The 27959-nt window shown below is 33.8% G+C and overlaps 1 protein-coding gene and 1 long non-coding RNA gene across 9 annotated transcripts in view; one reads left to right on the top strand and one right to left on the bottom strand.

Annotated features, from left to right (window-relative positions):
- LOC107499570 overlaps window positions 1-10932 on the bottom strand; it is a 99434-nt gene extending 88502 nt beyond the window's left edge. Inside the window, exon 1 of the long non-coding RNA XR_001594307.2 lies at window positions 10754-10932. This is a non-coding gene — a long non-coding RNA (uncharacterized LOC107499570). The remainder of the gene's footprint in view (window positions 1-10753) is intronic.
- Window position 10933: 1 nt separating this feature from the next.
- Window positions 10934-27959, top strand: part of DYNC1I2 (dynein cytoplasmic 1 intermediate chain 2) — a 50106-nt gene continuing 33080 nt past the window's right edge. For 4 of the 8 annotated variants that reach the window (XM_016123879.2, XM_016123875.2, XM_016123874.2 and 1 more), the window contains exons 1-4: window positions 11178-11354; window positions 12393-12509; window positions 15572-15689; window positions 26926-27016. In XM_016123879.2, the coding sequence (XP_015979365.1) occupies window positions 12402-12509; window positions 15572-15689; window positions 26926-27016 (317 nt within the window). In that variant the 5' untranslated portion in view covers window positions 11178-11354; window positions 12393-12401. Of the gene's footprint in view, window positions 11111-11177; window positions 11488-12392; window positions 12510-15571; window positions 15690-26925; window positions 27017-27959 lie in introns of those variants that run through there. The other 4 variants (XM_016123877.2, XM_016123873.2, XM_016123872.2 and 1 more) reach the window with 3 other exon arrangements.

Here is a 27959-nt window from a genome sequence, read left to right as displayed (position 1 = left end):
ATCTCTCCTAAGTTTAGGCCCTTATTTTACTGTTACCCAAACTGAGCAGGCCACAGAGTCTGAGGAGAGGTTAGAAAGTTAGCATTGGGCAAATCTTCTTGTGTTCCTAATTTCTGCATTTCCTACCCTACAACCCTTTCAAACACTACACCTTATAAAGGCACATAATAAAAATCCATTGTTTTGAATCGGACTCAGAGTTCTTCTACCAGATACCGTTATCTGTCTTAGCTCATCCCAAATGAGCCATTGGGTCCCTCTTAAAACTAGTTCACTGAGGTAATCTTGACCAAGTTAGATATGGACAGTGGGTTTAAAATGGTCTCATGACTTTGAGTAGCCTTGTTTAGTAGATAGCAGCTCTCTTCTTCTGGGATCTGTACCTTATATAATATCCCTTCTCTTGGCTTTTCTCCTTCCTACCTTTCTCCAGTACTGTTTTATAACTACTTTCTTCCACCTGTTCCTTAAATGATGGTGCTCTTCAGGGTTTGATGATATAGGGCTTTCTTTTTATGTGCACTAAAACTTCAACTATCATTTATCATTTATCTATATGCATATGACTCTCAAACCTACATTTCCAGCTGAACATCTCCCTTAAATCCCAGATCCATATATGCAACTGCCTAGCGTACATCCCCATCTTGATGCTCACTGGTCCCTCAAATCAAACATTTCTCAAACTAAGTCACAATTTTTCCTTTTCCCCTATATTCCCTAATAGCATCCGTTTAGCCAAGATATTGACTTCTGTTGGAGAAGAGCTTCCTTTCTCCTCACCTTATGTTTCTTTGTGTTGGGATCTCTTCTAATGTACCACCTCTGGCCTCTTTCCATACCCTCCCTCCCTATAAGAGGAAAAGTGAATTATCTGACCGGTGAGTTTGGGAGAAAAAAATGAGGTATATTTAGCTTCCTCTTTCCTCTCTCTACTTTCTTCTTTGGCATCTGTGTGCCTAAGGAAAACACATGCATTCCTCTCTCTTCTCTGCTATGAGTTTTATAGAAACAGCCCCTTCCCCACTAGGAGACCTGGTGCTATTCAAGGCTGCCCTTGACTGAATGGGTAAAGTTGGCTAATTCAGAGGTGAATATTGGCATGCCCCATTATTCAGCAGCCTTACCAATAATAAGGCGATGTTTTTATCTCCATCTGCCTGATTTTGATTCTCTCTCTTTTATCTATCTGTCTTTTTCTCCCTCTCTCTCAAATGACTACATTTAGGAGGGGAAAAAGGAGGATTGTGGACTTACCCCCAGCAAATATAATGTTTTTAAAGAATTTTAAAGTTCTCTATCTCCTTCACTCCTCTACAGCCAATCACTTCAAAATAAAGGCCATCATTGGGTCATTGCCCAATAAAGGATCCTAACTATTATGAGAATTAATTAAAAATATGATGCCAATTAACTCAGGTTTCCACAAGTATTTTCTTATATAAGTGGCAAAAAATACATTGTTCTCATCCCTGGAAAATATTGCCCTCGACTAGTAAAAAACAAACAAATATACAAATACATACCACACACACTCCACATTCCTCGCAGGCATCATTGCTCTAATTGCCACTGACTGTTTTATGACATGTATGTACTTTGAGATGTGCTATTACCTGAAGCCAGTAGTTGCAGTTAGCTGAAATCCAAAACTTAGTAATCAAGGTTGTTGACCAGAAACAAGTGCTTGATTCTATCATCTGAATTAAAACCTGTTTAATATATCATCTACTACTTTCTATTTCCCCCTCCAGATTTACTTTTCACCCTTCCACCCTGCTTTCTGCCTCAGTAGGCTGATCTGTATGGATGTCTCCTGTGCCCTCTGGCTTCCACTTGGATTTGGCTAAGGGACAGCTCCAGAAGATCAGTGGGAGTGTCATCAGGGTACTTTTTACCCTAGTTGCTTTCTTTCGGATCCTGGGTAGAAAGAAGGTTGCTGCTTCTTCCAAAGCAGCTAACACTGCAGGATCTTCTCTCCTTTCAGGATTCTTTTATTTATTTTTTCTGTCTTTCAAGCCTCAGGGGTGGTGACAGCTCTGTAGCTATGAGCTCCATGCTGGTTCCTGCAGTATCACTTGCCATTCTTTTATAACCAGCCCATACTTGAAATTATAGCTCTTTTGGTAAATAGACCCTTCTGAGTTATCCTAATTTGAATATGTCACCTCTTTTAGTCTACTGACTCTGCCTAAATCAATGAAAGTAAATTAGTGTACAAATTTCTATATTCAATTGTTTTTATATTCAAATTGTAGTCATAGAAAATCACATTTTTCCTAAACTTATTAAATAAATGTGGAACCAAATTATTACACTGCTCAAAATTCTCATGTGTCTCCTGCCCTGGAATCTTACTTATCCTACCTTATAAATATTTCTCAAATCTATTTCCAATTCTCTCCTATCTTCTTTCATCTCATCATTTCTCACTTAAATTACTAACTGGTCTCCTTACCCTGTTCTTGGTTTACCCACCTACACATCTTCCATAAAACTACCAAAAATATGTTTTAAAATATAAATTAGAACATGTAACTCCTCTGTTTAAAAATGCATCAATGGTTCTCTATTGCTATTAAGATAAAACCGAAACTCATTAGCATTTTTATGTGTTTCTTGACTCAAGCTCCAACACTTTTGCACAGTAGGCAGCTCCAAGATGTGGACTCAAACTATTCAAAAAAATTCAAGAGGAGGGAAGGCTTCCAAACTCACTTTACAAGGCCACCATTACCCTAATTCCAAAACCAGACAAGGGCATTATAACAAAAAAGAAAATTATAGGACAATACCCCTGATGAACATAAATGTAAAAGTTCTCAACAAAATAGTAGCAAACCGAATTCAGCAATACATTAAAAATATTATACACCATGATCAAGTTGGATTTATTCCTGGAATAACAGGTTGGTTGAATAACTACAAATCAATTAATGTGCTAGACCACATTAACAAATTGAAAAATAAAAATCATATGATCATATCAATAGATGCATAAAAAGCATTTGACAAAATTCAGCATCCATTCATGATTTAAAAAAAAAAAACTCAGCAAAGTGAGAATAGAAGGACTATACCACATTATAGAGTCTATATATGACAAATATCATACTCAACAGAGAACACTGCTTAATGATGTAAACATTTTTCCAGCACTAAAAATTATTTTCCCAAAGACTGCAACAATGTGCACACTTAATGAGAGCAGCTAAGATTGTCCGTCTCTCTACCTATCTTACCTATGGAGGCCTAGAAGTTTTAAATAGTTCCTAACTTGATAGTTATATGTTTCTTTTTAAAGTTTGCATATCTTTACTAGTAGGGACTGAACATTTTTACACATATTAGCCCTTTGTAGTTGCAATTGTTAACTGTCTATTGTTAATTATCTTTTTCTTTGCCCATTTATTTCCAAGTATACTAGAATTTTGCTATGATTCCTATGAGTTCTTCAAATATTAAAAAATAATTTATAAGTAGTGCATTCATTGACTTTAACCCAAATGTTTTACTGCAGAGCTGCTTAAAAATATATATATTGGGAATTACTCCTAATTTTCCTTGTTTACTTTGTTACTGTATAAAAAAACAAGATTATAGTTTGTGATGTCTGAACTATTTGAATTGTGAATCTGTGGGGTCCAAAATAATGAGTATCACTATAATTACATTGTAGTCCACCCAAAATTCAATGGCTATTTCTTCAGTGTCTATCATTGGCGAGACTGTCCTCAGGGCTGGGGTGGCCAAGCAAGATGGGGGCCTGCACCCCTACGATTTGCTGTCTTATTCAGGTAACTTGATAATCTAAAAGACACCTGAGAATAGCCAAATCTTTTGAAATTGTGCAGTTATTCAGAGAAAAGTATCTTAGGCAGTAAGTTAAAACGATGAAGGAGATGTAAGTAGAGAGTTATAGTGGCACCCAATGAGAGCTGATGTGATGACTTCTCTGGCCCCAAAGTCTTGGAACCATCTAACTTAACCTGCTCCTTCATTCTTATTTCAGCCCCTCAGTTTAATTTGGCTTCAAGGTCAGGGAAATACAAATACGGGATCCACAGCTCTGTGGCTCTGCCTCAAGTCATCCTTAATGGTGATCCAGTTCTTACCTTATATCTTCTAGAAATTTACTCCTCTTTTAGGCCATGTGTGACCAGGTCCCTTCCTGCCATCCCAATCCTCAGAATGTATCCTCCATCCTATGACTTTGCCCCTGGCTTCGCTCACTACTAATTCCTCCACCCTCACCCCCACCCCCATCCAATCTGCTAGTTCTTTGAGCCTGGACTATCTTGTTTGAACCTGAGTACCATTTGGCGCTATGGTTGAATTCTCATTTTTTGCTGCCACACTTCTCTCATGAAGACTATCTACGTAAATTTGATTCTAGCTAGAGTCACGCTTGCTGCAACCTTTCCATTTAGGACTATAGATGTTTTTCTGTTGCCTCCAGAAAATATTTAGAAGATGGAATTAGCAGTGATAGAAATGGGAGCTATGAAATATGAAAAGAATGATTTTGCAGGACTGTGGCTTGGATGGCTACAGGAACGATGGTTTTTTTTTTTTTTTTTTTTTTTTCAGTGAAACTGAAAACACAGGAAGAGCAGACTTGCTGGAAAAGATGACAGATCAGTTTTGGACATGTTGAATTTGAGGTGCCTATACCATCTCCAGGAGTTATATAGTGGAGAGTTGGGAGCTTAGGAGATAGTATTACATTTTACAAGTATTTCTCAGTGAATATATATGTATTCATACACACAGGCAACATTTTAAAAACAAAGCATCTGCCAGTGATCAAGATTTCTATATTGATTGGTGTATAACCAGAAAGATCACTGAGCAAACCAGTTTTTTTTTTCTATTATATAAGTCGTACATGTTAATCAACAGTTCTGTATACATTTCTATGTTAATGTGGAAAGTCTTAACCATGCTGAAATTTGCCTAAAGTCAGTAAGGTCAAATGTTGAATAAATATTTATTCAAAGAGGAATATTACAGGTGAGTGTTTCTAACCTGAAAAATTAATCAATCTGGGCCTGATTTGAGTTTACTCAGGGTTTGTAATTGTTTATATTTCACCTCCCAATTAGTAACTATTGTTTCCTACCCCTACATTTGAAAAAGAACATATTGAGTACCCAAGAATAACTTTTGAAAAATGATACAAGATTTGATTCTACTACAAGAAACAAAATCAATGTAAGAAATTCTGGGGGGAAAAAAGAATATCTCCCTACCACATTTGGGGGTATATATACTCCTTTAATGGGGCACTCATAATTTCCAATACGGTTAATAGGACCTGCGTGTGTGTATCACGAGGAGCGCGAGCCTTGCTGTTTCTATCAGGAAAGGATTCCTTTTGTGTTGGTCTCCTAGCTCTGTTTTCATTCTCTCTTTTAAAACCATTACACCTAACAGAGTTTTGAGTGCATTACATGTAACTTTAAGAAGCCGCCATTATCTCCTCTCTCTTAACCACATAATAGGAAGTAGAAAAGTGAGAGCACGGTATATATACCACGCTGAGGAGAAGAAACTTGCCTTGAATTTTTGAACTCTCAGCCTATTTTCTTTAATGCTCAGTGGTGAATCACTCTTAAGTGCGCCATCATTCACTAGGATATGTGCTTCCTGCCAAAGGTTACCAGATTACAAAAGTATCCTTAGCTCAAAAGGGACTCATAATTCACCATCACCTTATTTTGACACTAAGAGAGAAAATATGTGCATCAAGACTAGTAGAGGAAAGAATGAAAAAAAAAGAAAAAACCCAAACCTGTATTAAGTTAATAATGCAGCAAATACTACAAAGGGAAAAATACAGACTAGAACAATAATAAGGATAATAGAAAAGTAATGCTGTTAAATTATGAAGAGAGATTTGCTAGTTGGCTCATGAACACTCCCCTGAGTGAAGATAGTTTTTTAAAGAGCTTCCCTTAGGCATAAGAGGAAATGGGAAAGTTCAGGTAACAATCAAAGTTGCCAATGTTTCTGCAACACAAGGTCAAGTACATTTCCTGAAGGTGAAGTGGAAGTATTTAGAAAAAATTAAAAACACCAGTGGAAATTGCTGTTTGCAAAAGCTGAGCAATCTCAAGACCCCAGAGGCAAGGTGGTGAAATCTCACGAACTTAGGGAGCCAAAGTGAAATCTTCAAGGACCTCTAATTAACATGTGTAAAAAATAATAGAAATACAATATTTATGAAAAGGTCCCAGGAAACACCTTTGCCTGGTAAAAAAGGTCACAGGGATATATATCTTAAATTTTACTACATTTCATTTTAGCAAGATGATAACCATGTAAGTGACATTTACAGGAGAATTCTAAAAGTATAGTTGCCAGAAATCTTCATCGCAAATGCAGCCACGACTTTCTTTTTATAACATAATTTCCCCATAAACTTTGTATGATGAAGATGCATATCACAAGGTTGTCAACAAACAATTATAAATGCCATGGTTGACTACTTGGAAAGAATTCCTAGAGTCCCTTGACTATTTTGAGACACCTGAATCACTGGGTAACGGAATACATTTCTAACCTTTCTAATTCCTTCCTTTTCTGATTTTGGAGTATGCTACAACTTTCTGATGGTTTGTATGTTTGTTTGTTTAAATGTCACATTTTAATATGCTACTTTTTCTTAACTTCTTTATCGAATATAACATATATACAGTAAACCCTTCTTAAGGGTAGAATTTTTTATGGATTACACAAATCTGTAAAATTTATGTAATTTTGCAACATACAATTGTACAATGAATTTTTTGTAGACTTTATAAATCTGTGTAACCCTCTCCCAGATCAAGAAATGGAACATTACCAACACCCCAGACCCCTCTCCATGTCCCTTTGCAGTCTATACCCCTGTACTTCTTCTGATAGCTACTCTTCTGATTTACATTATTAGATTAGTTTTGTCTGCTTTAAAATTTCATATAAATGAAACCCTGCAGTATGTCCAATATACTACTTTAAAAATATTTCCATAAGTTGGCATATTTGAGTTCAAGTGTAATTCTAGATATGAATTTGTTCAACAAATGCAAACTTTATCTTTCTATCCTCTCTTTCAAACCATCCTAAGTTTTAAAATGCAAATCTCCCCAACCTCCCCCTACAAAAAACAAAAATCCCCTTCAGCACTAATGCTCACCATAACTCCTCCTTGGCCATGCCAATTTAAGTAGTAGGAATGACACAGTGGTTTGATCTAAGTAACATCTGGAGTCCTGGCCTTCCTCAGCCATTATAGTCTTTCTAATTAATGCTAATAATGGGTTTTTAAAGTGTTAAAAATGAAACAAAACAAAAACGTGGGTTTTTTTTTAGTTACACACACACACATATATTCTTAAGGGTAGAATTTTTTACAGTTATATCAATCTGTAAAATTTATATATATAATTTTACAACATACAATTGTATAATGAATTTTTTGCAGACTTTATAAATCTGTGTTTTATTTATATTAAAAAGTTTGGACAGGCCACAGGAGAGTCTTCCTTTTACCCTTGATCCTAAGACATCTGATCCTTTTCTTTAGAGACCTTCATTATTACTCACTTCTTGTGTGTCCTTACAAAAATAGTATACACATGCACGTTCCTTCTTTTTTGCACAAATGGAATCATTCTATGCAAATTATTCTGTGCCTTACTTTTTTCAATTATAAATTTATTGGAGGTCATTGCCATTAGCACATGGAGAACTACCATACTAATTTTAATGGCTTCAAGATATTGTGCTATGGCTGTATCTTTATTTACTTAATTAGATTTTAGGATTTTAAAAGAGGTATGCATCCCTGTTTGGCCCATAATTCTTTAACCACAATGAGAAAGAAATTCCAGGACACCAAGAGACAGAAAATAGTTAAAGGGTTTCACATACCCAATATTCCCTATTAAGTGATGGAAATTCCAGACAATATCTAGACATTTTCCACACCATTTTCAGCTCTCTGCCTAAAATCTTCAGTCCCTGAAGCCCAGAGCTGACAACAGTTCCCTTTGTGAGTAGGGTCCAATAATAGCAGAAGGTTTCCTATGGTCTCAGAAGAGTTGCCAATGAAGGGAGGGGCTAATCTCATCTTTTTAAAAAGGAGTCATTTCAAATCTGAAAGTTTCCCCCTTAAAATCAGGAATAAGGCAAGGGTGCTTGCTTTCTTTCATCACTTTTATTCAACATTGTACTAGAAGTTCTAGCCAGAGAACTTAGGCAAGAAAATGATGTAAAAGTTATCAAAATTAGAAGAAAGAAGTAAAACTATATTTGCGGGTGACATTATCTCATACATGGAAAATCCTAAAGAATCCACACAGACACTGTTAGAGCAAATAAATAAACCCAACAAAGTTGCAGGCTACAAGATTAATAACACAAAACTCTGCTCGGAAACTAAGCAGATTTGGACCTGGTTAGGACTTGGTTGGGAGACCACCTAGGAAGACCAGGTGCAGTAGTGTAAAAAATAAATAAATAAAAAATAAGAGATTGTAAGCTGACAGACAAGGTCCTTGCAATCTGTGAGGTCAACCAAGGGTTGCCTCGCCTAAAAAATAAAATAATAAAAAAATACACAAAACTAACAATGAACAATCTAAAAAATAAATTAAGATACCAATTACATTTACAAGAGCATCAGAAAGAATTAAATATTAGGTAACATTTAACCAAGGAGAGCAAGACTTGTACACTGAAAACCAAAAAATATTCCCCCCAAATTTTTCAAGTCTACTGAAAGAAATTAAAGGACTAAATAAATGGATATTTCATGATCATAGATTGAAAGAGTTAATATTGTTAAGATGGCAATACTCCCCAAAGTGATCTACTGATTCAATACAATCCCAACCAATGTCCTTTATTGCAGAAATAGAAATATTCATCTTAAAATTCATGTGGAATTGCAAGGGACTCCAAATATCCAAAACAATCTGGCAATGGACTACTGAAGAATCTGGCAATTATTCAGAATGGCTGTCGGCTAAGACAAGAACTGAGGAATGAAGCTATAAGCAAAGAAAATAATACCAGTACACTAGCCTTTTGCAGACCACTTTAAAAGGTCAATTATCTAATATGTTAATCATATCATACCATCTTCCTACTTAAAATCTCTAAGTGCAATCACATCATCTTCAAGACTAAATCTAAACTTGTGATTTCACTGCTACTTATGGCTTCATTCCCCAGTTCTTGTCTTAGCCGACAGCCATTTTGAATAATTGCCAGATTCTCCAGTAGTCCATGCTCTCACATCTTTGAACATTGGCCATGTTCTTTCCTATTCTTAAGGCACCTTTCTGCATCTTTGCGCTCAGTTAACTTCTACTCAACCTTCCAGAATCGAAGACTAAGCTCTGGAATTCTGAAAAAATGTGTTTCAAAATGTTTCCATCATTTCCCTCTTTGATGAGATCAGAATACTTAGTTGAACTGAGTGTCCTGTTTTTCCCTCCTGAGAACAGAGAGATGCATTTAGGCTCATACATACAGCAACCACCACCATTCCTGGCACCATCATAAACAATCAATAGCAATTTTTAAATTAATAAGTAAAAACTGTTAGCAAAGAAGAAATAAAACAAAAAGGTAGTACAGGCATATCTCATTTTATTGCACTTCATTTTATTGCATTTCACAGTCACAGATGTTGAGCTTTTTACAAATTGAAGGCAAAACCCACCACCAGCAAAAAGATTATGACTTGCTTTATTGTGATACTTTATTTTTGGATACTTTAGAACCAAAACTGCAATATCTCCAAGATATGCCTGTATAGTTATAAAGCTCTTTGAAATTTTAGGTTATGGGGAAAAGTCTTGGAATGTGAAGAATTTTCTTTCTCAAATTTATTTCTGAGATATTTATCTAGTATATAGGTAGAGCAAGATAAGGAAAAGCCTAGGCACAGGCCCAAGGACTTATAATTTGAATCCTAAAGATTAATCCTAGACTTGGGTTAATTCTTCTAGAATATAAGAAAGACACTGCTTTGGTATTAGCTTTAATTCTTGCCAAATAATGCTTTAAATTATTTCAATAACATTTTAAGAAATGTGTGTCAACCCATAAATTTCAGATAAATTCATATTCCAATAACTTTTGCTTTCTTTGTATATTAATAACTCAACTGTGGAAACCACTTTTGCTTGGTTTAGATTTCAAAAGCATAAAATGCTTTCTTTTCCAAAGTTCTTTGAGAGAAAACTAAAATACTACCTACCACACTGCAACAAAGTACTGGAGAATTATTTGCTATGCTGATTAATATTTTTTCTCAACAGTAATAATTTTATAGGTTCAAATGAATATTCCATGTGTACATGATTAAATTTAATAAGAGGAAACAGGAATCAGAAATTTTTATTGATTTTCAAAACTGTACAATTCCAGCTAAGCAAGTCTATATATAACCACGAGTACTAACAAAAACTAGGTAAAGATTTATAAATCCTTTTCTAATTAAAGACAATGTCTTACTTTTTATTTTGTTTACAGAATGGGGTCACACTACATTTCAAAATTTAGATTTTGTAGTTTAGATTTTGCCTAAGATGCCACATGAAACCTCTATGAGGCTTTTTTTTACCCTAAAATTGATATACATACCCTAAAAAGTGTTCACCAAAATGTACAGTGCAATATATTGATTCGCCACTGGAAAGTAACCATTCTTAAAATTCGGCCAATGTTAAGTCAAAGATCTTAAAATATAACTTACAACATTATGAATCACTTGTCAATTAAACGAGTGCTGGAAGTTTCTCACTGGAGTTTTGGAGGAAGAAGGCCTCGAAATAGGGAACCAAAAGATTTGGAAACACTACACGTCCCAACATACTTTGCGACTACCGTTTACCACAACTCCCGTAATGCATTGCTCGTCGCAGGCAGGTTTCCCCTTGGAGTTGGGGCTTGTAGTTCTCCCAGGTCGTGTCTTTCTGTCCGTAGGGCGGTGGCTGCTTACCATCCCGAGGATATTAGAAAATATCTTACAGTTTTTGGCAAAGCGGAGACACTTCTGGTTCTTGGGCCGACTGGCTTCTTTGTCTCATCTCTTCGAGTCTGTTCCACACAGGTAAGTCACGGAAAGGCTACAGTTCCCCTCAGCAAGGTCCCACCCCTTCTTTCTGGGAGCGACCTCGTTCTGATGAAGCCATTTGTCCCTAAACACTCGCCGTAGCAGCCGCCGCCCATCCCTCTTTGTGTGCTTCGGGAAGCCGCAGAGCTAGTGGCGGCCTCTTGGCGTTGGGCTTGAAGGAAAGGGACGTTACAGGGAACTTGCAGGCGGCAGGACTCTTCTCCATCCCGCCACCTGACAGGTGGGTTGGCTGTACTTCCTTCAAGGCCCTCCTGTCTATGGTGTCTCACGTCGGGACTCAAAGGGCGGCTTAGGAGTTCCTGCAGACCTTGCCGCCTGGCCTGGTTCCGGGCACGAGAGTCGGAGAGAGCCAGGTGCGGTGACTCAGGAAGGCCGGGGAGATGAGTCTGCTCCCTTCCCGACCCTCCGGAGGTGGCTCGGAGAACCTCAAGACTTGTCGGGTGCCCACTTGCTCTTCCCCCGGACGCACTGTCCTGGACCGCGCGCCCTCTTGACTGTGACCCCAGGGAAGAAGTGACTCCTTTTCTCCCTGCTCCATTTTATAAGTAAAAGTCGTTACTACTTGAGTTGACAGCATTTTCCCCTCACCATTTGTTCGTTGGAAAGTACTCAAACGCGGATATTGTAGCACAAAATGCCAGAAACATCCTTTTGGAGTTTTAAGAAAGTGAACGTGTGAGTCATTGAGGCTCCGGCTTCTGTGAAGATGAGCAGGCCGGTCAGCAGTATGTAGTTAAGCTAGTCAGACTTTGTTAATGGGCTTTGACTAAAAATATATTTTCTTTAAGTATGTTGGATAACAAATAATGGTTATTTTTGCGTTTTGCTTGTCCTCAGTATTGCTATTGCATTGCACTTTTAGAATTGACAGGCATTTTATGTCTGACCACATGTTTTTATCATATTTCTAGGAATGAATCTGAAACTCTGGTAATAGATTTCATCTGTATCTATAGCCTAAGTTAAGGTTCTTAATGCCAACTCAGAGACGTTATGTTAAATTTGGGCATGTGATCAGTAATCAGCTATGAGCTAGCTTCTGTGCTCAATTCTGAAGAATATTTATTTTTTATATACATCTGTTTGTTTTTCAAGTCTTAGTAATAGATATGCTTCCATTATTTTAAAATTAGAATTTATGTTATTTTAGATAGCATTGAACTTCGTGGCTCTTGAGACTATTCTTGAAGACAAATTTTTTAAGAGTGCTGATTTTAACTGTGTAACAATAATTGTAAATGATTTTATGCTTCTTAAGGTCACAGAGATGTCGGACAAAAGTGAATTAAAGGCAGAGTTGGAACGGAAGAAGCAGCGGTTGGCCCAAATCAGAGAGGAGAAGAAGAGAAAAGAAGAAGAAAGGAAAAAAAAGGAAGTATGTTTGATTTTAAAAAATAAACAACATAAAATAATTGGATTTTATTTCAAGTAATTATACTTGTATGATAATACTTACAGAATAGTTAAAAAATCTAGCGGTTATAACTGCAAATTAAACACTACAGGTGATTCTTGCTTTAAAGTAACCAGGTATGTGAAAATGACAAAACTGATAAATTAGAATATGATTTTTTTTTGAGTAAAAATGTTTCATGTCAATTGGTACATTTCTAGGATTTGATTTATAAAAGTTCAAATTACATATTTAGTCTCCTAGGAATATGTTTATTATATAAAAGCATCTGTTCATAAAACATTGGATATATGTATCTTAGTTTGATTTTGAACTTATTTGAATATTTTGTTAGTCTAAACTGCTAATCATTAGTCAGAATAGGTGGTATTAATGGTAAAGAGAAGTATATAATACTTAATTGAAAGGGTATTTGTTCTACTTTATCATGAATTAATCATTGAAATATTTTTTACCAAGTAATGAATTTGATAGTACCATAAAGGTGGACTAGGTACTTGTGTCTTTTGATTTTTGGCATCACCATTTAATCATGTACAGCAAATATACATTGACCCTGAGCAGGAGATATTTTATTTGCTCTTATATTGAAATGTACATTTATCCCTAGGGAAACTCTTTAGATAGATTTATGTATTTTCATCACAGATATGTTGTAAATGGCCAATGTAAGACAGTTGTTATAAGTGTGACATTAGTACCAATTTTTTCTATGTGATAGCCTAAACAATAGCCAAGACTTCTAGAAATCTCTTAGGGAAAAAAGAAAAATCAGCAGCAGAAAAGTTAAAGATATGATTTATGTGCAGTGTCGCTATGATGCTGTAAAAGACCTGCAATTGAGGAATTTTTCTATTTTATTCTGAACCTTTCTGTAATCCATGATTGTAAGAGACTTGGAGCTTCAAGTTAGTTCTTTCATTGGTAGAAGTCAGACTGACAGAACCATTACAAAGTAATAGCTACAGCCTTAAACCCTTTGATGCTGACAGCAAATTTGGTTTTTGTTATTTAAGGCTGGCCATAAGTGGCCTCTAAGAATTTTCTATTACATGGTTTATATCTAATTTAAAGTTTATAAAACATTATAAGAGATAATAGTATGAAACAATGGGTCTACAAATATATTGTTATATGTAGGTAAAGGGTCAACTTGATAATATAGCCTATTTGACTAATGCAGTCATGTACCACTTAATGGTGTGAATATGTTCTGAGAAATGTGTCACGAGGTGATTTTCATGTTATGTGAACATTATAGAGCGCTCTTACACAAACCTAGATCACATAGCCTACTACCCACCTAGGCTATATGGTATAGCCTACTGATCCTACGCTGTAAGCCTGTACAGCATGTTACTGTACAAAACAACATGTCATTAAATCAGCACAGTACATGCATGTAAACATGAAGTAAACAGGATGTATGAGGCTGCTGTTGGCATAACATGCATGCTGCTTTAGAGCAAACTTTTGTAAGTAGAAAAGAGTACACTCTAAAATAATGTTAAAAAATGTATAGTAAATACATAAACCAGTAACATAGTCATTTGTTATTATCAAGTATTATGTACTGTACATAATTGTATGCGCTATACTTGGTATACTTGGTAGCGCATGTTTGTTTATACCAGCATCACAACAAATATATGTTATGCATTGTGCTACAACATCACTAGATGATAGGAATTTTTCAGCTCCATTTTAATCTTAGGGGTCCATCGTTGACCAAAATGTTGTTATGCAGCACATGGCTGTGATAACAGATCAATTATAACAATATACTATAATTAAAGTTATATGAATGTAGTCTCTCTGGAAACTAGGCACAAATTTTTTACTTTACAATTTCACGGGTAGAATATTCATTCTTACCAGATCTTAGCAACCTCAGCAAACCATGTTTTTTTTTAAGTTGAGAACTTTCATCCTTTCACTTAAAGGATGCACTTTATGGCTTTTCTTTGGCATATCCTGTATTGTGCACTTAGGGGCATTTTAAGGGTTTCTGGAACACACGCACTGCATACCATGATAGTTGATTTGTTAACTGAGATGGCTACTAAGTGACTTACAGGCAGGTGTACAACATTGATACACAGGACAAAAGGATGATTCACATCCCAGACTGGACAGAGTGGGGCAGAGGAAGATTTCATCGTGCTACTCAGAAGTGCGGGCAATTTAAAACTTATGAGTTATTTATTTATGGAAGTTTTCATTTAATATTTTCAGACCGAGGTTGACGACCAATAACCAGAACTGTGGGAAGCAGAAATCGCAGATTAAGGGGGACTACTGTATATATAAAACTTTTTCCTGAAGGCTTAAATTTCATTTAAGATGTTTTGTATGATCTGAGAGTGTTGTGGCTTATCTAGTTTAACTGGTAGATTTTGCTAAAACTAAATGGCTAAAATAAAATCAGGCAAGAATTCACTTAAAAATGTTTTATGCTATGCAATAGAATGTTACCAAACCTAACCATGTTTTCATTATAAAAATAAGACCTATAGTTTAAAAAATGAAAAAAAAAAACATTTTTGACAAACATCCTCACATAAAGTTACATAAACAATGAAAACTTCATATAGAAGTTTGATTGATGTACTCATACTTTTTTGTATTAAATTGTCCATTTACTTAAAATTTGTGACCTTTTAAATTCCATCTTATCTATTTTTATAGCATTGCGATATTTATGTCAAAGATTTTGCGTCAATGGGAGAGTTCCACAATTCTTGACTACAGATAGAAATTGAATATTGTAGATAATTAGAAGCTGACTGTATTGTAGAATTTATCTGTTAGGAAAATTTTTGTAGGAATTCTTTGATTATATATAAAAATGATCAATTTAGTATTTATCACTTAGAAATTATGTACTAGAACTCTGTTGTGAATGATCTCTTTAATGACTATACTATGTATTCAAAACTAGCATATTTTTAAAAATATATTTTTTGCCAACAGAAATATTGCATAGTATATGTAAACTTAAGTTTTTAACTTAAAAAATTTAGACTGATCAGAAGAAAGAAGCAGTTGCTCCTGTGCAGGAAGAATCAGATCTTGAAAAAAAAAGAAGAGAAGCTGAAGCACTACTTCAAAGCATGGGGCTAACTCCAGAATCCCCCATTGGTAAGGATAAGAATATATCCATTTGTACCAAATAGACATGTATTCTTATTCAGCTCAGATGTATCTGAGATGAGTGAGTTGACTTAATATAATTTATATATTTTTATTATTTGTGTCTCTTAAATATTAATTTTATAATTTATTTGGATTTGTCTGTTTGCACATGTGCTAATACATGGTTATTTTATTTGTTCAAAAGAGCTGCAAGATTAATTATGTTTATTAACATATACTGAACCACCAGCTAACTTTTCTTGTTAAATCAGTGATTTATTTCAACAAACGTTTGTTGAACAAGTTTTTTCTGCCATACCGTATTAAGCTTAAAGATGACTTTGATTCCTAATCTTACCTTTATAATTCTTTCTGTAGGTTAGATAGAGTTATGATCAACCAGAGTTCTAAAAGTATATTAGTGTTCAAAGGTATAGGATTGGAAGGAGAAGCTTATAGCCAGCCTTCTACTCTCAGTGCTAATAAGGAAAATAATATTGGTAGCTTATTTAGGCAGTGATTAGGCTAGTCTTGGTATTTTTCTGTGTTATTCATTTTGATAGCAGTACTAGACCAAAAACCTCAAATATTAGAGATACCAAAGACAATCTAGTTACATATCAAAAAGCATTAAATGCTTACTTAAAATAATTTTATCTGGCTGTTGTTACATTGTATCTTAGTTTGACATTGCTGTTTTTTAGGGACCTAAAATTTCAGGGTTAGCTCGTGGGCTAATTATATCTAGTCCAGGAAACAAATACCAGAGATAGTAACTGCTATATGCCTGTTGTGAAACTACTGTGTAACTCTCCGTAAAGCTGATATTTCTAAAAGATTTCAAGATGAGAAAGCTGATTATTCTCATGACCTGCTGTATTTCTTTGAGCTCATTTGCCTTTACCTTATCGGTAGAGTTCAAAGATTGAAATACATTAATTTTTATATCTTTAATAAGCTTATGTTGCAAATTGTAATTTTAAAAGTAAATGAATTAGAACACTATTACCTTATTTATTTAAAAACATACCAAGTTGCTTGTTAATTGTCTAGTCTCTGAGTGAGCATTTTCTATGAGCCTTTGGCTTTTGTTTTTCTCCTATAGGAATTTTTTTTTCATTTTCTGTTTGTTTTAGGACAGCAGTTTCACTGAATTCATTTGCTCCTATTTCTTAATTGATAGCCCACCTCCATCATCAATTCTTGAAACCTCATTCGTTAGTTGCCTGTGTATGTGTGTTTGTTTCTCTCTCATTCTCTATCTCCAATTTCATTCTTTTTCCCAGTCTTACATTAAATATTCACTTTGCATTTTTAACATATGTTCTTTTGATCTGTCCTATATACATTGACATTTTCAAGGTTTTTTATATCTATGTGTATGTTTTAATACATAAATGTCACAGTACTGTATGTCTCATTTTGTTTATTCTTTTTTTGTCAAGCAGCATTGCTTGACATGTTGTTACATACAGATCTAATTAGTTATTTCTGACTCATGCATACTATTTTATCATATACTGTACAATATTTTACTTACCTCTTTCCCACTGATAGGCACTTGAATTGCTTCTCTTTGCTATTGCAAGGAACACTGCAAAGAATATATTCTTTCCCATTGAGGACTGTGGAAGAGTTTCTGTGTTGTGTATGTCCAAAAAGTGACTTGCTATGTTATTCTGTATAGGCTTACTTAAATGTATTAGGTTTTACGTACCATTCTCAAGAATGACTGCAAATGTTTACTCTCCCACTACCAGTGCATGAGAAAGTAACTATTTTACCATATTCCCATCATCACTTGATATTATCGAATTTTATCCATCTTTCCAAGTTTTGCCAACTTTATTAGGTATAATTCTAAAATGTTTTAATATACATTTATCTGATTACAGCAAGGTTGATCATTTCTTTGTATATCTGTTAACTTCAGATTTTTCCCTTCAACGAATTGCACATTCATATTCTTTGCCCATTTACTTTTGGGGTTCTTTACCTTGCCGATTTGTAGGAGTTATATATTTTAGAGAGGTTGTCTTTTGTCTTGTTAGTCTATTCAAAAATGCCTTTGTGCAGTCTATTACTTGTCAACTCTGTTTATAGTATTCTTCATTGAACAGAATCCTTCATTTTGATATGTTCAAATCCTTCATTTTGATGTGATCAGATCTATCAGTTGTAACACATTTTCTGTGCTTTTTGGTTTAAAAAAATCCTTTCTTACTTTAAAGACACAAATATATTCTTTTACATTTTCTATTACATTTTAGCCTTCACTTTTAGATATTTGGGTTATATTTTTGAATATAGTATGAGGTAGGTATCCAAACTAATTTTTCTATTACATTTTAACCTTCACCTTTAGATATTTGGGTTATATTTTTGAATATAGTATGAGGTAGGTATCCAAACTAATTTTTCTCCATATAGTTAGCTAATTTTCTCAGTATCATTTATTAACTTGTCCATCTTTTCCTCCACCGATACATGACGCCAACTTTGTCATAACAGTTCCCATGTATTTATTAATGGGCATTTTGGGTCTCTGTATTTGCACTATTGCTCTGTTTATCTGATTCTATACTATTAACCCACAGTTTTAATTACTATGGCTTTATGTTATAGCCTAGTTTCTGATATAGAAAATCACCCCCTTTTTCCTCTTTTCAAAACAACTCTTGCTTCATAAACGTTTTTCTTTCCCTCAAAAAAAATTAGCTTATTAAGTTTCCCTCAAAATCTTGCTACACCATACAATTGCATTTAATTATGTATTTTCAGTCTTTCTAGAAGATCCTCCACACACATACTGCTTTTTGACCCAAGTCATCAACTTGTTAAAGAGAGTGGGCCAGTTGGTCTCTAGAAGATTCCACCTTCTAATGATTTTCTCACATTTAGCTTTGTTTCTCTATCCTTTATACTTACTCTAAAGTGAAAATTAGTTCATAAAACTTGATTAGCTTCAGGCCGAACATCTCTGGCAAAAGTATCTTGTAGATGATGCTGTGTACTTCATATTGTATCACATCAGTAGCAAATATGTGTGGTTGGTTACTGGTTATGTTTGTGATAGCTATGTTTCTCCATCATAGTTACATTTTTTTTCCTCCTTGTGACTAGGAAGTAATATCTAGATGTGATACTTTGGCACCATATGAATATTTATTTTTCCATCAACTTTTCACCAAATAATTTTAATACTTATTTATGGTCCTTATCTAAATCAGTTATTTAATTAGGACTTGCAAAATTAGTTTTGTAATTCCATCTTTTCTTCTACATTAATTGGCCAAAATTCTCCTGTAAAGGGGAACGTTCTCTCAGTAACTAGGACTATTTGGTTACTCTAAAGCATTTCCTTTTAGAAAAGCAGGGGATGCTTAATTTTTAATTACTAGTAGTCACCTGGAGGTGGCAGATGAGATTTTTAGTATATTTTTAAAATAGATTAGCTAATTATCAGAGAGATAAATTAAGAAAACAATCCCATTTATACTTGCATCAAAAATAAAATACTAGGAATAAATTGAATAAAAGAGGTTAAAGACTTATACTCGGAAATTATAAGATATTGAAGAAAGAAATTGAAGAAGATATAAATAAATGGAATCATATACTGTGTTCATGGATTGGAAGAATTAATATCATTAAAATGTCCATGCTACCCAAAGCAATCTATACAGATTCAGTGGAATCCCTGTCAAAATACCAATGGCATTTTTCACAGAACAAGAATAATCCTAAAATTTACACGGAGACACAAAAGTCCCTGAAGAGCCACAGTAATCTTGAGAAAGAAGAACAAAGTTGGAGGTATCACAATACTGATATCAAACTGTACTATAAAGCTATGGTACTTAAAATAGTCTGGCAATGGCATAAAAACAGGCACATAGATTAATGGAACAGAGTAGATAGCCTGGAAATAAACCCATGCTTATATGGTCAATTAATCTATAACAAAGGAGGAAAGAATATGCAATGAGGTAAAGACTGTCTATTCAATAGATGGTATTGGGAAAACTGGACAGATATATGTAAAAAAAATGAAACTAAACCACTCTTTCACACCATATACAAAAATAAACACAAAATGGAATAAGACAAATGTAAGACCCGAAACGATGAAACTCCTAGAAGAAAAAATAAGAAGTAAACTCTCTGGCATTGATGTTAATAGTTTTTCTGATACATCGCCTTGAGCAAGGAAACAAAATAAACAAATGGAGCTATATCAAACTGAAGTGTTTTTGCACAGCAAAGGAAATCATTAACAATCTACTGAATAGGACAAATGCAAATTAAAACCACCATGAGATATTATGTCACAACTGTCAGAATGGCCATCATCAATAAATCAACACACAAGAAGTGTTGGTGAGGATGTGAAGAAAAAGGAACCCTCATGTACTGTTGGTAGAACTGCAAATTGGTGCAGCCATTATGGAAAACAATATGGAGGTTCCTCAAAAAATTAGAAATAGAACTACCTACGATGTGACCCAGCAATTCTACTTCTGAATGTTTATCCGAAGAAATCCAAAACACTAATCTGAAAAGATATATGCATCCGTGTGTTTATTGAAGCATTATTCACAATAGCCAAGATATGGAAGCAGCGTAAGTGCCCATCAATAGACAATCAGATAAAGAAAGTGTGGTACATCTATACATTGGAATATTACTCAGCCACAAAAAAATAATGAAATCTTATCATTAGCAACAACATGGATGGACTTGGAAGATGTTATACTAAATGAAGTAAGTCAAAGACAAATACCATATGATCTAACTTATATGTGGACTCTAAAGAACAAAATAAAACAGATTCATAGATGCAGGGAATAAGCTCATGGTTGCCAGATAGGAGGAGGTTTAGTGGGTGGGGTGAAAAAGATGAAGGGATTAATAAGTACACATTGATAGTTACAAAATAGTCATGGGGATGTAAAGTAAAGCATAGGGAATATAGTCACTAATATGGAAATAACTATAGTTCCAGGTGGGACTAGTCAGAGGGATCATTTCCTAAATTATATAAATGTCTAACCACTATGTACACCTGAAACTAATATAAAGTAATATCGAATGTCAACTGTGATTGAAAAATCAAAAAAGAGACGGAAGAAGTTGAAGGAGAATAAGAGGTTCAGAATTCCAGGTATAAAACAAGTCATGGGGATGTGGTGTACAGCATACGGAATATAGCCAATAATATTCTGATAGTTTTGGACAATGTTAGGTGGTTGCTGGACTTATAGTGATCACTTCTTTAGGTATGTGAATATTGAATATCTATGACGTACACTGAAACTAATACAATATTGTATGTTAGCTACATTTAATAAACTTTAAAAAATAATAGATTAGGTAATGCTTTATTTAGGATTTTTGTGTACATAGTAATAAGTGAAATTTGCCTGTAATTTTCTTATACTGTCCATGTTCACTGGCTATCCTGGTTATAGTTTTGAAATCAGACAGCTTTCTCTTTTGCTATTTTGTAGAAAAACTTGTAGAAGATAGGTATTACCTATTCCTTAAAAACTTGATAAAATAAAACTGTAAAACTGACCTTTTTATGACTTTTTTACCAGGGAGTAGTGGAGAACAGAGTTTTCTTTTCTGTTTTTTGTTTTTCATTTTTTGTTTTTACCATTTCAGGGATTTCTCTTAATGGTTTTAGTCTATTCAACTCTTCTATTTCTTGTATCGCTTTGGTTTCTTAAAAAACAATAATAAACATTTATTATAAGTAACAGTTCCTGCCAGTCAGGAATTTAGTAGTGGTTTAGCCTAGTGGTTTTAGCCCAAGGTCTCTCACGGGGTTGAAGCCAGGTTGTTAGAGTTGTCATCATCTGAAATTTTGACAAACTGGGAGATTGATTTTCAAGGTGGCTCACCCTTATGGCTGGCAAGTTGGTGTTGGTTGGTAGAGGAGGGCCAAGTTCTCTCCAGGTGGGCCACTCCACAGAGCTACTGAGTATCCTTGCAGCATATCAGCTGGATTCTCTTATAGTAAAATGAGATGTGAAACATAGTAAAACAGTTTAAGGAAGAGAACCAGGAGAAAGCTATCCTTTTTATGACTTACCTTTGGAGATCCCGAAGCATCATTGCTACTACATTTTGTCCATTGGAAGAGTCACTAAGTCCAGCCCACATTCACATAGAACTTGTGGACATTCTTTAAAACCACCAAAATGTTTACAATAAACTAATAAGTCTCTTCATATTTTGAGAGGAAAACATGCTTTTTTCTTTTTAATGTATTATGATTTATATTGGTATATTTTCTAATGTAAAAACATTTACATTATGAAATAAATCTGTTACGTGATACTATTTTTCTTTTACATTGCTGGATTTGTTTGTTAGTATTTAGGCATTCTTCATCTACTCTCGTAAAAGTCAGGCCTATAATTTTTTTCCTTTATCTATATCTCATCTGGTTGTATTATGATGATTAAGTGAGTTGTGTGGTTTTCCACCTTTTGTGTTCTGACAGATGCCTAAAAGTCTTTTCAGTATTTATTTAAAATTAAGCTTAAAGAATACAGGATACATATGAAGGTAATGGCTGTCAAACTTTTTTGATAGTAACCCACCATAAAAAAATATACTTTGTACCATGACCCTGGATACTTTTCTTTTCAATACAGAATGTATTTATTAAATATTTTTAATTGTAAAATATAATAACACTGCTATAATACCAAAGATTTATTAAAAACATCAGTATTATTTTCTTAAAATGGACTTTTTCATTTTCCTTATTCTACTGAAAATAATTTGTTTTTTAAAAAAGATATAGCTAATAAAACTTCTCTTAGCTTCTCATTGCTGGTAGATCCTTATTTATTTCTTCATTTGACTGCTTTTGTCAGAGATCTTTGAGAGCAGGGATAATAACATTTTATGTTTTTATCCCTGGTGCCCAGCACAGGCTAGACCCTTACATATTTGTTCAGTTATTATCAGATCATATGTCTTTCCAGCTGGTAAAGCCAAATAAAAGCCATTCCTCTTTAAAAGCAACAACAAAATCTTATTAAATTTTAGGAAAATGCATAGTGGAGATTGAAATTTGAATATTTCATAAAAGAAGTGTGACTTGATTTTTTTTAAAGAGGCCAGTCTTAAGAAAGTTAATTTTAAACACAATGTTCAAGACATCATGTTCTTAAACATAATGACCAAAAAAAAAAAAAAAAAAAAAAGTGCCTCTCTTTTCTTTTTTTGTATGTGTAACGTAACTACTGGTTTAACTATCTTGTAAAGAGAGGAAAACATATTGATGTATTGTCAATTCTGTATCCTGAATCTGCATCAGTTGGGGAGAGTACATTGATTAATGTGATAGTTAATTATCTGGATCTTCTTTTATTAGGAAGAAACAAAAGAAATTTGCTAGTCAAAATAAATATTGCTTCACTTTTTTCCCTTGTAACTTTTGAATATTTTAAATTTGATTTTTAGATCGAATGCTTTCCACATACTGTCATTTTAAAGTCATTTTAGTCTACTTTTAACAAATAGTTCTTATAGTATTTTAATACTATAAAATTTTATTTTTGTTAACTTTTAAAAATTTATCTGATTCTCTAAATTACATTGACTAGAATAAAGGAAATAAAACATTTAGGGGAGGCTAGAGGATAATAAACTTCATCAAGAGAAGGGGCTATAGAATAGGGAGGAATTAATGGTATTTTGGAGAATTAAGGTTTAAAGCAAAACCTTTCAGGACAAAAAGAGTAGCATATGAAAAACAGTAGCTTAAATGTTGATATTCCAGGCTAGGGGCACTTGTATCCACAAGGGGGCATTATTGAAATGGCCGTGTTTGAATATTAAGTATTGTAGAAGAGGCCTTAAAACTTTGGGTTATCTTAGAAGCTCACTCCTTCCATTTCACTGTCTTCTACTAACACTTCATTCCCTACATTCACCTTCTTGATCACCTGTCTAGGTCCTTCTTTCTATGAAGGCCCTTTCTTGCCAGAGGCTTTCTTCTACTGGAAAAATAATTGGGCTGTGCGCCATCCTTCATTTGTGTAGTTCTGAGTGGTTGACTCACATTAAATTTTAATTAAGCCTAGGTGCAGTCCCAGGTCCTTTGTGCTTTAAGAATATTGTAGTTGTTTCTTTATATACCAAAAGGCAGCAATGTAGATTTTACATTCTTCGAAGGCGAAGATCTGAGGTGGCAGGTAAAACCTTGATTGGCTTTTTGTCCTAGAGAATTAAAGAGTCACAGCCTTACAGTATTACTTACATAATCAGTGAATGCTATAGTGTAGATTTGTTTTTCAATTTGTTTCATATTTCTCCCTCAGTTCTCAGAGAAAGAAATAGGTGTCTTTGCTCTAAACATCTAAGAAGCTTAAATTTATTTATATCCTCATATGTTACTATTAAATCTTTTATTTTGTACTATTAAAAACTTGTGTTAGGCTATTTTACATACAGAACTGTAAGGCAATCTGATCAAATCACTACACTTAGTAAGCAAATCATATCTCATATATTTGGCAAAAGATAATTATTAATAGCTTAGGATATTTTCAAAGCTTGTTGGACTGTTAAACTGTCTTTAAAAATGAATTCTAGAATTGAATTTTTTCTGAGATTTGAGGGCAATGAGTTGTTAATTTTTTAGATCTCTCTGAATCCATGCTTTTATTTGTTCTTAGGGGTCATTTGTTGGAGTACCAGGAGTACAGGGGCATTGCCTGATTGTGCAATTACTGTATTCTTTGATTTTTTTCTAGACTGAGTTAAAATATGATAGTCACCAAATAATGCTACCATCCTTTTTTTCTATTAACATCTCTCTTTTTCAATAATAGTAATTTTCTTTTTTTTTAGGTTTGTCCCTTCTGTGGTATATATTATTTATTATTGCAAGATGAAGTGGGTGGGCTAGACAATAACTTTGAGCCCTTAATAAGTCCTCTTATCAGCTGACTTGAAAACTATCTTTTGGCAGAAAGAATATAGTTCTTGGATAGAGATTATTATCTAATTAGAAATTTGAAGTTATGGTGATTTACTTTGCTTCTGGCTGAGAAATTGTGATAATTTGGTAGCATCACTGCTGTGATTTTTTTATTTCTGAAACTTACTTCAGAATTAGCTAGGTTAGTGCTTTTATTTATGTATATATAATTACTATTTAACATGTTTCCATAAAGAATTTGAGGTCAAATTTTTTTTTAATGTAGTCTGAACTAAGATACTGTTGAACTGATTGGAGTCATTGATATTTGAAGTCACCAGAAAGCAGAAAAATCATATTAAACTGGAAGAGATTTTAGTTCATCACAGATAATTAGATGAGAGGAATATTACTATTTCCCCTCAATCTTTCTAATATGTTACTTGGAAAAAATTATTTTCCTAAGCATGAAGTATGTAATTTAAAGAATACAAATTTTCTTCTTTGAAAGTCTTTAATATGAAAACATTATGTTGCCTCACTATAATTTAACACATATTTGTGCTTACAGCACAGTTGGCAAACCACTGTTATATATTACTCTTTATTCCTATATCATTTGGGACTTTGAGTAAGGAAAGCTTCACAGTGAGAGATGGACAAAAAGATGAGAAAATGTAACCTAAGAGAAGTCAGGGGATATTAATATTGTTTTACTTCAGATACAAGTCAGTTTTAGGTACTTTTAGTTATGTATGCAGCACCTACCACAGTGCCATCCGTATGTGAACTATATGAAGGCAGTCTGTTTCTATCATCATTTCTGATAGATTTAATCACAAAATTAGAAACATTTGACTATATTCGTGTAGTTCTTTGAAATTTAGGTAATAATTAACCACTGTATCTCAGGAAATACATTCTAGCTGTAATTCTTTTTCCTTCTAATCTTATGATTACCAATAGAATTTGCCACTGGAAAAACAAGAATGGTCAGTTGTGTACGTATGTTCAAAATATAATTCATCATACTAAACTTGTACCTTTTGTTAGATTAGCAAACCCACTGGTTTTACTGCAGCATGTATAAACACTGCAACATAATTTTAAAGGTTAAGTGAATATGACTGTTTCAAAAATAGTCACAAATAGACTTTTAATTAAATACACATTTCTTTAGATTAGTGCCTACATACCTGGAAACTTACATTCTCTTAGTAGACTATTAAAAGGGCTTGCAGCTCAACACGAAATGTATTAGTCACTTAATATTGTACATTGGAAAATTATTTTAAAAAGATACTTGGGATTGGGGACAGTTATGGTAAAATTTAACCAGAAGATGACAGAGATGATCCTTCTATCCTGCAATGGTAATCAAAAAGTTTTACAAATATAATAGCATGAAATATGCACGTTCTGCTCTTGGTATATAATGTTAAAAGCAACAGTTTAGGGGAAAGCATTTGCTGTTTGTGTTATATACTATGAAAAATGTGTATTTTTCTATAAGAACGGATTAAGAATATTTTGGGTGTCTGTATCTTTGTCTGTACACTTCAGTTTTTTCTGAATACTGGGGTAAGGAAGTTACCATAAGTCTTGCCTTGTTTAACTTGCATGCATCACTTTATGTTATGCATCACGTCTAGAAGGCATGCTGTTTTATGGCCTGTTTGCATTTTTCACCCAAATTGCTGGAAACTAATGAACATTCTAAAGGAGCCATTCCTTTTATTACAGCCATTTCTCTAAATTGGCCTTTTTTTTTTTTTTTAGTGGGGGAAAAATTAAATTATTTAACGTTTATTTTTGAAAGAAAAAAATTTTTTCAACAAAAATTAACATTTAAAAATGAATCTCAAAAACAGTAAATGACTTTTGAAGCGTATTTCAGAGTTTTAATTTCGATAGCAATTATAAATGATAAAATCTGGCGATTTTGAAAGTGAGAAGTTAGGAAGGGGAGAAGGAATGCTCTCCTTTGAAAATTAGTGCCCACATTTGGTGTTGGCTGAGATGAAGATGCATCCTTCTATAATCTTGATTTCTTTTTAATATAAAGCCCAAATGCATTTTGCCAGAGAAATTGCATGTATTGTCAGCATGCATTGTTAACTTTGTCTTTCTCCTCTTCTTTCTACTGTTCATTTTCATTCGTGTGTTTTCATTTTTTTTGGTTTGCCATTATTTTTTCTTTTTTGTTAATTACTTCATGTTAAATTACTTTTGAAACGTCATAAGCTGAGCAACCTCTCCGTGTAGTAACAGCGGATACCTGTCTGTTTCACTATTTAGTCCCTCCTCCTATGTCTCCATCCTCCAAATCTGTGAGCACACCAAGTGAAGCTGGGAGCCAAGACTCTGGAGACGGTGCAGTGGGATCTAGGTATAGTAATTTTCTTTTAATATTTTAATATACTGTCATTGCTTTAGAGGGAATCTAAATATTTACGTTGAGTTAGTCTTAATATTTTGAAATCTAAATGGCATAGAAATTGTTATAAATTTGGGGACTTTTTCTGCAATATTTTTACTGTCATACTTCATTAACTTAGTACTGAATAGTTAACTGTTCTATGCTAATTATTTTACATTAAAATAGAGGTGTTAATTCATTTAAATGTTTTCTGTTTAAGCAAACAAATTGCTTATTATATTGGTTATAATGTGACTATTTTGGGTATAGTGTAAAACTTCTCTGTTGTGCTAAATTCCCCATTCAGTAATTGAAAATATAAACGATATGGCTAAATTGCCCAGTTTTGTTCTATTAATTCACTATTTTTAATTAAGATAGCAAATAATAATGGATAAAATATCAGGAGGAACAAGTAACTGATAAGGAAATATGGAGAATTTTCACTGTCTTGAGGGCATATGCTAAGTGAAATTGGAGAAAGACAAATACCGTATAATCTCACTTTCATGTGGAATCATAAAAAATAAATAAGCTCATAGAACAGATTGATGGTTGCCAAAGGTGGGTAGATGGGTGGACAAAATGGATGGGGGGGGTCACAAGGTACAACCTTCCAGTTATAAAATAAATAAGTCATGGAGAAGTAATGTACAGCATGATGACTATAATTGACAATATTGTATTGCATATTTGAAAGTTGTTAAGACTAAGAAAATAGTTCTTAAAAGTTCTAATCACAAGAAAAAATTTTGTAACTATGGTGTTGATGTTAACTAGACTTATTGTGGTGATCATTTCACAGATATATGGAATAATCATGTCATATACCTGAAACTAATGTTATGTGTCAGTTATACCACAATTAAAAATGAAAAGAGTGCTGCTAGATTTTCTTGATTTCACATCTTCC

This window comes from Rousettus aegyptiacus, unplaced genomic scaffold, assembly GCF_014176215.1.
Source record: "Rousettus aegyptiacus isolate mRouAeg1 unplaced genomic scaffold, mRouAeg1.p scaffold_m13_p_2, whole genome shotgun sequence".
Classification (NCBI taxonomy): Eukaryota; Metazoa; Chordata; class Mammalia; order Chiroptera; family Pteropodidae; genus Rousettus; species Rousettus aegyptiacus.
Note: the sequence above shows the minus strand (reverse complement) of the source record. Positions and strands in the feature narration are given on the sequence as shown.